At 38.7% G+C, this 11,725-nt stretch overlaps 2 protein-coding genes across 3 annotated transcripts; both read left to right on the top strand.

Moving 5' to 3' along the window:
* Positions 1-1,505: 1,505 nt before the first annotated feature.
* On the top strand, positions 1,506-4,940 carry cunh7orf78 (chromosome unknown C7orf78 homolog). Its single transcript, XM_074684123.1, is given in 4 exon segments — positions 1,506-2,077; positions 2,315-2,399; positions 2,490-2,632; positions 4,051-4,940. Coding segments are annotated over 4 exon segments (741 nt in total). The 5' UTR covers positions 1,506-1,651; the 3' UTR covers positions 4,138-4,940.
* A 1,411-nt stretch (positions 4,941-6,351) lies between these two features.
* arl4aa (ADP-ribosylation factor-like 4aa) lies at positions 6,352-10,325 on the top strand. Of its 2 annotated transcripts, none has more exons than XM_074682561.1 (2): positions 6,352-6,462; positions 8,928-10,325. In XM_074682561.1, the coding sequence occupies exon 2, from the start codon at positions 9,029-9,031 to the stop codon at positions 9,629-9,631; it is 603 nt and encodes a 200-aa protein (XP_074538662.1). In that variant the 5' UTR covers positions 6,352-6,462; positions 8,928-9,028; the 3' UTR covers positions 9,632-10,325. The 2 variants fall into 2 exon arrangements, with proteins under 2 accessions (XP_074538662.1, XP_074538661.1); XM_074682560.1 differs by lacking the exon at positions 6,352-6,462 and adding an exon at positions 6,989-7,123.
* The last annotated feature ends 1,400 nt before the right edge of the window (positions 10,326-11,725 follow it).

Consider the following 11,725-nt stretch of genomic DNA (forward strand, 5'->3'; position numbering starts at 1 on the left):
TTTACCTGAAGTATTAATTTCATTACCACAATTTCATGTTAAGCAAACATTTGTTTGTTCATTTATTTTTTTAATTATTTATTTACTGACATATTGACATATGAGTGTCTGCTTGAGGCTGGCTCCGGAAGTACGTGACCGACAGGTGCCCTATAGCTTTACAAGAAGCACTTGCCACTACCAATTTGGCCAAGAAGCACTTTGGTTATGGCCAGTGTGCTTCATTTTCTGTTTCAGAAACAGACAAGTGACGTCTGGGAGACTACGCCCATGTTTTATACAATCTAAGTATACAATACATACTGGTTTTTGCTATTTGAAAATGTCAAAAATTGTTCATATTTTTTTTTATTCTATTTCTTTTTTTTTTTTCGGCAAAGACAGGCTTTACCCATTCAGCCAACTGACCAAACTCTCACAACTACTGAGATTTCATAAGGTCAACTTTCCAGTATCTTTTATATTTTCTCAAAGAAGAAGTTGGACCAAAGAAGATTCAAACATTCTTTAAAAAGTGAGATCTGGACTTGAAAACTTTGTGTTATTTGCCTTTGCTAATCTCATCAATCAACTCTTTGACACATTATGTTGAACTTAAGTCATTTCCTCCACCATGTTTTTGGGCTTTTGTTTGTCTGTGAACAACATAACTCAAAACTAACGGACGTGTCTTCATGAAATTTTCAGGAAATGTTCAAAATGGAATATGAAAGAAGTGATTATATTTTGGAGGTGATCTGGATCACTGTCTGGATCCAGGACTTTTTTAAAGGATTCTTTATCATTGTGCGATAGGGCCGTTTTCACCATATGTGTATATAACTCCATCATAAATGGTCGAATTGCTTTGCAAAACAAAACAAGACAAGGTCACCATCATTTCTGACAGATGTAAAAGTACGATCCAGATCCTGGCAATATTCTGGATACTAAGATCTGGAATATTGAAATATGTACTGGGTCATAAAAAATTTTCAACACTGTCAGGACACAAATTATCGTAAAATTGTAGCAGACAGTCTGCTGAAAGGGAGTATAACATTAAAGTAGGACTAAAGTGTTGTGTAAGAATCACAATATGCTTGGCGGAGGTCTGCGCTGTCTGAGGGCTTTTCTAGTTTGAAATAGTTTCATGTCACTGTGCAGCTACACCAGTAAACACTTGCAGAGTTATTGTTTTCGTGCTGGTAAGTTTTGTGAACTTATATCCTAAATAAAATATGTAAACATGAATATCAGCTGGATATTGTCACAGGCATGTCCCAGCTGATTTTCCTTTCTTCATGCAGGGATATTTATACAAAAATCTATTGTTTTATTTTTGTAATTTGAGAAGTGTGTGTAGTAAGGAGGTGTCATCTATTCAGAGGCGAATTTGTTTGCACTGTTGCTAAGTTCCTTCTTTTGTTGAATACCCTGCTGAGCTCAGCCCCCTTAACTTGATTCCTTTTGTTAAGAAGCAACCAAGCAACACTTTTTACGTGTTTTCTGTCAACAGGCCTTGTGCTACTGTTCAGCTTCCTCCTGAAGAAACCCCTTTGCTCCCTGACATGAGAACAAACAGTTCAACAAGCTTAAACCGGGAGTCCAAACTTTAGTAGACTAGTAGACAGGAGGTTATTTTGGGTAGGCTGATGCTGCACTCGTCAAAATGGCACCGTACAGTTTGATGCGTCCGCTGACCTTCATCAGCTTCGAAGACAAAGCCCAGTTCTCTGCAAACCAGGAACTCTCTTTAGCAAGAAGCCAGAGCTTAAAACTCCCAGAGATTGAGAGACAACGTGATGTGTGGAGCATCAAGCCGCCAGATTTCTCTGTGAGACTGTATCGATCTCTACTCGTCCCCCAGAAGACGGAAAGAAAAAAGGACTCAATTCCAGCGGGTTCTCATCCTCATTAGAGAAGTAACGTGATTTTACCAACAGTTTTAAATGAGAGTTACCAGAAGAAGAAGCCTGTCCATTTCATTACATCGTACAGACCTCCTGATGCTCAGCAGGCTGAGCTGATGTTTGTCAGGACTGGGAAGTATCCTTCTGGGCCTTACAGGAATCCCAAACCACATGACTTCAGACCGGTGAGTGAACCTGAAAACAGAAATATGTTGTGGAAAAGTTATAAATATAGCTGAGCACTTTGTTAAAAACATTTTAAGGTAGGGTTTTCTTTGTAAAACTTTTGGAGGAGAGTCTTCGCAGCACCTTTACAGCAGTTAAACAACAGTAATGGTGCTTGTAATATTCAATTCAACCACAAGATGGCGAAAAACACAACACTAAAATGTTTACCATTGTCTCTTCATCACTGATCTCAGCTCGATGAGGACCTTCCAGACGTAGTGACCACATATGAGAGAGATCCTGGAAACCTGAAATTAAAATTAAAGAGCTTGGATATTAGTAAGTAAAAATAACTTTATCCCTTCATCTTTGTGTAACTTAGTAACAGTTTTCACTAATGATTGAATGAATCCACATATTCTTTTCCAGTTCAAACCACAATTTCTGAGTCCAACTGCACCTCAAGGAGCTACAAGACAAAGATGGACACCTTCAAACCTCCAGAACCAAAATGGGATGCAAGGCTGATTCTGCCTGAGGCAACCTGGCCTCCAAAATCAGCTTCCTACACAGTCAGTGGTGTTCTGGTTTACACAATGAACCACTTCTATGCTTCACTTCATTTTCCCTTCATGCTCCTTTTAACTGACCTTTCACAACATTTCAGATGCTGATGCTTAAAGTTTTGCAATTTTTTGTCTTATTTTTTCTGATATCCTAGAACGAGATTTGATGCCTCTGAAAATAGGTCATTGCCAATTGGCCGCAAAATTTTGACCGTCGTGACGACACAAAGATCCTTTCGTTTTATTGGAGTAATCTGATAAGGCAGCTTCTCCTCTGTGATGTCAGTTAGTCACACAACCGCCACCGAGGGATACACCCACCAAGAGCCGAGTACCCCCCCTCAGATGCTGGATGCAGGGACTCTGCTCTGCTGAGCAGCTCGGCTTTACATGGTGAATTAGCAGTTAAAACACTGTAGTTTAAGCAGACGTCGTAATACTTGTGAGACTGTGATATTTGCCTGCTTGTTCTGACATGCACTGTGAACCTGGACCACAATAATGCTGCGGTAATAACATTGTGACGAACTGACGGTAGAGGCGATCTTTAGACTACACTTTCAGCATGATGGATAAAACAGACAGAGAAAAGTGAAGGAGCAGGATGGAGCCCTGTTATAGAAATAGTTTATTGGTGAAGTCTGCCTATATTTCCACGTATAAACTATACATGTTACAGTACCGCTTTGACTCACCACACTGAAGCGTCCTGAGATGATCTGTGTCCAGGTGGATTTTCTTCCTCCTGAGCTGTAGAACCGTCCGGGTCTGACTCGGGGTCCAATACAAAAGGACATATCCTACACGCTGCCATTTTATTAGTGCTCTCAACGCCTTACAGTGAAGTTTTGGCAAACAGCAAACTCGCTCGGTCTACTCCATCCAATATGGCGATTTTGTAAATACTGCCATGCTGCAAAAACCGCCCCCTGGCTCTACCCCCTCCGCCCCTCTGACAGAACTGACCAATCAGAGCACAAAGGGCTGTGATGTTGCGAGGTTACTGGAGGTCATTCTCCAAACGGAGCGTTTCAACGAGATCTTCAGAATGGCCTAAACTGAGGATATTGAGAACGCTATTGTGGGGCAATGAAGGAACTAAATGACTTGTACTGAGGGCAGAAATGCTTTACAGGCATCCTAGTCTGGCATAGTGAAAAGGAGAAACAAGCATGATATGTCCCCTTTAAATAGGGGTTTTAATGGATTTATGAGTAAATAAATCTTCACCTGGTGAGAAGGTAAACTCTGCTAACATTTTGATAAAGCAGAAAAATGATTCATCAAAAGCTTGTTTTGCCACTTTGAAACATATTCCAATTATGAAAAATCTTTTATTTCATTTCTCTTGACTTTGGTTCGGCTGTCTCAGCACTTTGGAGTCACATCTTTTCCAGTACTGACATTGAATATCTGCTTCACAGAGACACAGGCGAAGAAGAGAAGCGTACAGTGCCTTCTTGGACCGTGTGGAGGAGAAACTTTCAAAATCATGGAGTAATAAGGAATGACTCTGTCTTTATCATAAATGTATTTTAAATGTTCATACTGGGCTTTGTACTGTCATATCTTTGAAACATGGGCTGAAACAATAGGCCCAAACTAAAACAATAGAGATGGGTGTATTTTTTAATTAAATTCATTGTGCTACATCAGTAAAAGTGGATGTTTCAATATTGCTGAAGTTTGCTGGCCCTTTAAACTAAACACCATTATCAGGGACACATAACTTTTACCTCACTCTATTTGTCTGGAGACAAGTTACTCATTGCCTTTCAGATTAATGTTTAATGGAAAAACCTGTTAATGCATGTTTAATTTACAACACTGTTGGGAAGTCAAGGTCTTCTCACATTTACAACCTGGGAAGTCATCTGTTCCCTCTCTGATGTCATCTACAGTAGTTTCACATGACCACACAACACTAAGATTTATGTTGGAACAAATTGAAAGTGACTCGACTGCTCAGGAGTCTTGGTCTTTGACTTGTGATCGAGAATGTGTATGTGTCATACTTCTAACAAATTACTGAAAACATAAATATAATAGCATTGCATTTAATACCCTGCCAACCCACTGTCAGCTGTTCATTTGGTACCCCAAGTATGACAAACATGTGAAGCCCGTCCATGTTGGAGGCATTCCTGAAATAGCTGCACATGTATGCTTGAGTCATCTGTTCATAACTCGAGGGCTAAATATAAAATGAAAAGAATAGTTGCTGCATTAAACCCAAAGACCTCAAGGGTGCCATATGTAATCCTAGTGCAATCCCCTCTATCATTTCACTGATTTTTTTCATGGAATGAAATTAAAAATGAAAGCTTAGCCTCCATTATTGGTGGTGGAAGGAATATGAAGAAGTCAAGTGCAGAATATAAACACTTTTTGGCTCCAATATGATTTTTTTTATTCATATATTACATGATCAGTGCAAGTTGATGAGAAAATGAAGCGTTCTTTTGCCATTGCTTTAGTTTTAGTAGTCTTAAAAACTGGTTCAAGTGGTGTGCTCCCAGTTTTATATTGTGCATATTGTATAAATGAAAGGAATACCGCTGAGGAAACCTTTTCATTTTTTATACATTTCATAATAACTGTCTTTTATCAACTTCTTGATGTGTACAAGAGAGGCTGACTGTTTTTTTAGTGTTTGCGTCATTGTTTTAATCAGAAGGTTGGTCAGTGAATGTGACGAGTAGTGCAAGGGCCCTGTACAAGTCTATTTAAAAGAAATGTTACATATAGTTTAAATTAAGACAAAAAAAACATTTTTAACATGTTGGCCCTTTTCTGAATTCAAAATGAACACTGCAATCATAAATATGTGATATTTAATGGGGTTTAAGATTTTGTAGCTGCAATTAGAGGTGAGCGATACTGGGAATTTGGTGTCGATCCGATACCAAGTAAACACAGGGCCAGTATCACAGATACCGACACTGATACCAATACTTTTTGATATTTAAGGTTGATGTTTCATAAAACTGCTGACCTTAAGTTGTTTTTGTGAATTTTTCTTTTGGTTATGTTGTAAAAATCTAGGACAGAATTTGGGCAAAGTTTAAAGGTGACAACAAAATACTTTAGTGTCATGATAAACATTTATGTTCAGAAACAATACAACAGTAAAAAAATTGTGTGGACTTCTTTTCTTAAAAAAAAGTGCAAAAAATTATTTTCATTAATTTTTTTTAAGGAGAAAAAAATTAGAGTATCGATCTTTTTTACACCAGTATCATTTGATATCGATACCAACGTTGGTATCTATATTATCGATATTTGGATCGATCTGCCCACCTCTAGCTGCAATACTTCGTTATAATTGTGTTTCATCAGATATTTCCATTTATAAAGACTACTGAAGCCTTTCTGAGTACATGACCGTTACCCACGGTGAAATATTAATACAATCCGTCTTTATTTATCAGTTAGAAGATTAAATAGGCGCTTTAAGCTTATTTGGTGATGATATATAAAGGTAAAATACCTCTTTTCCATTCATTCGAGAGAAAATCAGTGGAGCTCTGCGAGGACTTCACACTCCTGACTTTGTTTTCCTGTAAAAAATATACCAAAATCAACCTCCAACTGTGAAAAACGGTCATTTTATGTAAGATAGTGGCTCCTAGGCGTTTCTGTTTATCTTTCATGCATGATGGGCTGCTTGTAGTCAGCGCGTGGTGCTTTTCCTGCCCCCCTGACCAATCATTTCAAAGAAAAACACGCGGATGAAAGGGGCGGGGCTGAGACTGCAGAGGAGCCCCATACACTTACTCCATACACGCACGCGGGCTGAAAGGGAAAACAAGCTACCTTCACGCGCTGAGCTAACGGTAAGTTACGTTCCTTTAGCGTTCACTGGTTACTTAAACTTATTCACGACCATTTCGAAGATTTCTGTGGGTTTAATATGAGGCACGAAACACCTCAAGCGATACGGTTGATAAGGCTGGGAAATTAAACAGCATTTCTAATTTATTTTGAGGCTACACGGTCAAAAAGTCTTGTATCTCCAAGTTAGCAGCCCATAACGGTAATAAACGACACATTAGTTTAGAAAAAAACCTACTGGCAGTCAGATTTCTTAACAGTTTAAAGCATTCACAGTAATAAGTTTGAATGAAGTGTACCTTCTTCGCATCTCCGGTGATTTTTGAGGTATTAGTGACTTCAAGTACTGACTCACCACTCTGTCAGAGGCTTTAAACTAATAAAAAATTAATGTGTAAAAGTATAATGACGGAGCAACAGGTGATCCTGGTTCCCGGGCAGACACTTGATTGACAGGCTTTTTAAGCCAATCAGCTGACAACGAACGAAGACCAGCGGCCAATCGCGTGCGTCCGCAGTGTTAGTGTGGGCGTGGAGCCAGGCTGACAGCAGTGCCATCAGCAGTAGATCCACACAGTGGTACACCGAGCACAGAGCAGGGAGTGTTTCTGTTACTGGGAAGGATTTGCGTCGTCTCGTCGATATACGAGGTGGAAATACCAAGTGAGTTGATTTGTATGCTGTTTCGAGGCTAGGAAAAATACGCTTTTGTTATCTGACAAGGTTAAATTGAATGTTTTATTCACAGAATGCTCATACTGGTAGGTGACCAGTTTCAGAGAGGACATAAAAACGCGTCTGTTCACCTTCTTGTCAGTCTTCTGCGAATTAAATTTCATTCATAGATACAAAAGACACTTGCTTATGTTCTGTTTTTCAATACAATTTAATGTTGTCCAATGTATATTTATTGACAATAACGCAAATTAAGCATCCAGGCCTCTATAGAAAGGTTGCATCATGTGAGATAAATGGATCTAACTTAGTAAATGATATTGACATTATGTTGTACTTGTGATTTTATTTGACTCCAGATGAAATTTAATGTAAAAATGTTTTATTTCTATTATAAATGAATAGATTTTGCGTTCCTACACCTTTTGTATTTCCTTGATGTCAGGCCAAATACAACATATGGCTCATTTCCTGGTCATAAAGTTGCTTTGTGGTAAATGATGCACTACATTGGACTTTGATTGAATCTGTGTGGTCATCTTTAACACCACTAGCCATTTTAGAAGTTATTGCATGTAAAAACCATTGTATAGCAGCACAAAACAACTCCAAAACTATGCTGTTCCTTTCGTATCATTTTAAGAAACCAATAAAAATAACTGAAGTCTTTTTCTGCATGCATGGGTAATCATAACTATTAGGGCTGCAGCTATCAAATATTTTAGTATTCGAGTATTCTACTGGAAATTCCATTGATTAATCGGGTAATCGGATAAAAAACATTTTTGTTTATTTAAAGAGCAGTTATTTTTCAAATGAAAGTTTTTCTCTTTAAGAAATAGAATTTTCTAATATAGCATGGCAATAAGAGCACTTGCTTGGGTAGCTCCAAAATTTGTGAACACACTTTTACACATTTTTTGTGCCTTGTACATCTCATCAAATGTTACGGACCCGTTTCGTAGAATGACCCATTAGTCTCCAAACTCCAGAAAAGAAGCTAGATCTGTTGCTAGTTGCTAGGGGTCTGAAAACTCTCTTAATATTGCCTCAGCTCTATTTGAAATATCACTCTTTGATCTTTTTAAAAATTAAACGATTCCTCGAGGCGGAGAAAATTACTCGAGTATTTTTTGTAATCGAGTATCTTGAATCATTCAAGGAATCATTTCATCTCTAATAACTATATCTCATGTTGTTGGTTTTTTTGCTTTTTGATGATTTATTATTGTGGCTTGTTTATTTGTGACCTATCTAATGGCTGCAGGTGGAAGGTATTTGACATTAAATGACAACCTTAATGGTTAATTCTGTTCATTATCCCTTTCGTAATGTAAATTTATGGAAAGATACATAAAATATGTGGATTTTCTGCTGTTTATTGCATCAAATATGGTGGTTAATCCACCGAAACTACAAAAAAATGCTGCTAAGCTATAAAAAACGCCCTTTCTGAAATCAGTTCAGGCAGTGTTTGGCTGCATCAGCCTTCCTTGTTCTGGTATGACCAGGAGATTACGGTGGCTTTAACTGTCAAACTTTTGATGGATTTTGTTATGTAAGTTAGAACTCAGGTCGTTGACTTTTCTCTACGTGAGATTCTTCTGAGCAACACTTTAGGTCACACAGGTCACATAGTCATACCTTGAAAGCAGATTGGAGATTATTTTAGACTTAATGTGTTGGTATTGTTTTATTGATGCTTGAGGCTGTGCTGTCAAAGTTACTCAGTTTACTTTTAATGCTCCTGTGAGCCATGGTTCACCCGAAATAACCTGCAATATGTTTTTAGGTCATCGCCGCAGACGTTCTGGAATATTATCAACTCTGAGGATTATTGCCAGACAACTGGATCAGATCTCCTAAATCACCAATCCTTCCTCATGAGGAAAGATGGGGAACGGATTGTCAGAGCAGCCTAGCGTCCTTTCAAACATCCCGTTCTTCCAGTCGTTTCACATCGCCATCCTCGGCCTGGACTCTGCGGGGAAGACCACTGTTCTGTACAGACTGCAGTTCAACGAGTTTGTGAACACGGTGCCCACCAAAGGTTTCAATGCAGAGAAGGTGAAACTGTCTCTGGGCGGCCACGGGACGGGGACCTTCCACTTCTGGGATGTAGGCGGTCAGGAGAAACTTCGCCCCCTGTGGAAATCCTACACACGATGCACGGATGGCATCATATTTGTGGTGGACTCTGTGGATGCAGAGCGTATGGAGGAGGCTAAGACGGAGCTTCATAAAATTGCCAAGACATCTGAGAACCAGGGGGTGCCACTGCTGGTGGTAGCCAACAAACAGGACCTGAGGCACTCTTTAGGACTCGCTGAAATTGAGAAACTGCTGGCACTGAAAGAACTGGGCCCTGCAACCCCTTGGCACCTTCAGCCAGCCTGTGCTATCATAGGAGACGGACTCAGGGAGGGCCTGGAGAGGCTCCATGACATGATCCTAAAACGGAGAAAGGTGCTCCGACAGCAGAAGAAAAAGAGATAAAGCTGAACCAAGAGAGACTTGTGACTTTTGTTTTTATATGAAGGAAACAAAGGATCCTGTCCTGCAGGTCCAGATTCATCGTGCTGAGTTTTATCAGTCCTTAAATTGAGATGTAGGATTCCCGGCCTTGGTCTTGAGGTGATGCTGTTGATCAGGAAGTGACACGTGAAAAGGAATACAGTATGAAGATGAGAAAGTTTCAGACATGTGTGGACAAAGAGTTTTTATATGGATCAAAGAGCTCTGAGGGTCTGGGGGCTGGAAGGGTGACAGAAGTTAAGGAAGCTGTATGTTTCATAAAAGGCTGTTTCAAAACATTATTACCAAAAATAATTTAAGAGAAGTTTTTGACACGTTGAAGGGATTATTTGGTAAATGGTTGAAGGTTATTACACCAGTTTATTTCATGTGATCACAATTTGTTCATTTTTTTACACTGGACTTTCTTTGTTAAAGAAAAGTATTATCATACATTGTTATCAGTTTGTTTGCAGGCTTATATCTTGTTTTTTAAGAGCACTTTAGATTGTTACTTCGTTTGAAGTTTACAAGTTTGAAATAGAGCATATGTGTTGGATTTTCACAGAAATGTTTGGGTAAAAAAACAACGGATGTAGTTGGTCCATATTGGCCACATTGTTATTAGACAGATGATGTTTTGCTTATTAAAAAAATAAAACAGAGCAATGCTGAAGCTGAAGATGTCGCTCTATTATTCACGAGCTTGAAGCATTTCTGCAGCAGGTAGTGGCGTACTTCAGAATGAAGAATCAGGTTAGAATCTTAATGGGGGCAAATATTATGTGATCACATCTGTTAGTGTGTCCTTAAAGAGGACAAATACACACCGGTTCTCCCTGAAGACCTGCTGAGTTGCGACACCACAGGAATAATTATCCTTTTCCATCACGTGTGATGCTAGGCGTGTCCAGAAAGAAAACAAAACACTTTAAACGTCAATCCTCACTCTACGCATTATTAAAAAATCTTCCTCTGGTACATTTTTGCGACTTGGACATTGACTGTATTGTTGTAGGAACATACCTGAAACCCGATGGTTCAGTTAAATGAGTTTAAACTACATCACAGCTTTCTTTTCCCATTTGTTCATACACTACATGTGCTGAATTGACTGTTTTTTCCTTCAGTGGCAGCTCACTGAGTATATGTTATCACCACTTATCTGTTCTGCGTGATCAGATCACAGGTGGACTACATGTTGAAGACAGACTGATCACATTCAGAGTCCAATCTCCCAGTATCCATGGGTAGTAATAGACCACCTGCTTTATATGACTGAGTTGTTTCTGAAATTTTCTGCTTTGTTTTGAGGAAATTCTGGAAAAAAACTCAACAACTCTTACAGCCGATGTGTTTCTATTAAAGGTTTTTATCTTGATGTGAATGTGATAGTTGAAGAAATGCATTCCAGGACACAAGACTAGCTTAAAGTTATGAAGTAATGCAAAAATGGAAAAGAGTAGGGATGCACCAATCCAACTTTTCTGGTTCTGATACCAAACCTGGGCTTTCGATATCAACTGATACTGATCTGATACCAGTGTTAAATAATAACCTACTAACATTTTGAGTAAAAAGGCAAAAAAGAAAAAAATAGTATATTGAATTACTGAAGTTAATGTATGTTTACACTATGAAATATAGAAATGTTTCTTCAGGATGTGAACAAGTTATTTTCAAATGTAAACTTTTATACCCTGTTGACAAGTAGTCCATAAAAAACAAAGAAATTGCATCAGAGGTAACATTCAAATCAAGTAGCCAAGAGCATAGTATAAGAAATATCTGGGTCTATAAATGTTGTTTCTAGCTCAAAATAGTCTGAATATGAAAAAGAATCCTGATTAAATCCAGATCCTGATCCTGCCACAAAACATCCTGACATATTTTGCCCATATCGCCCCCTAATGGAGAACCTTTCCTTGGTCAGAAGCAGATTATGTTTACACAGCATGTAACACTGCAGAAAATGAACCACTTTGACAGGATTTCATCAGTCTGTTGCGATGGCACAATGATGTTTAATCACACTTGATGACTGAGTTTTTTATAGGAATCTACAAGGAGGAAAAA

This window comes from Halichoeres trimaculatus, unplaced genomic scaffold (assembly GCF_033239565.1).
Source record: "Halichoeres trimaculatus isolate MK-OKI-2021-1 unplaced genomic scaffold, fHalTri1.1 fHalTri1_scaffold_12, whole genome shotgun sequence".
Classification (NCBI taxonomy): Eukaryota; Metazoa; Chordata; class Actinopteri; order Labriformes; family Labridae; genus Halichoeres; species Halichoeres trimaculatus.

What these genes read in the sequence shown, in the direction of transcription:
- arl4aa (XM_074682561.1), top strand. Translation starts at nt 9,029, where the DNA reads ATGGGGAACGGATTGTCAGAGCAGCCTAGCGTCCTTTCAAACATCCCG.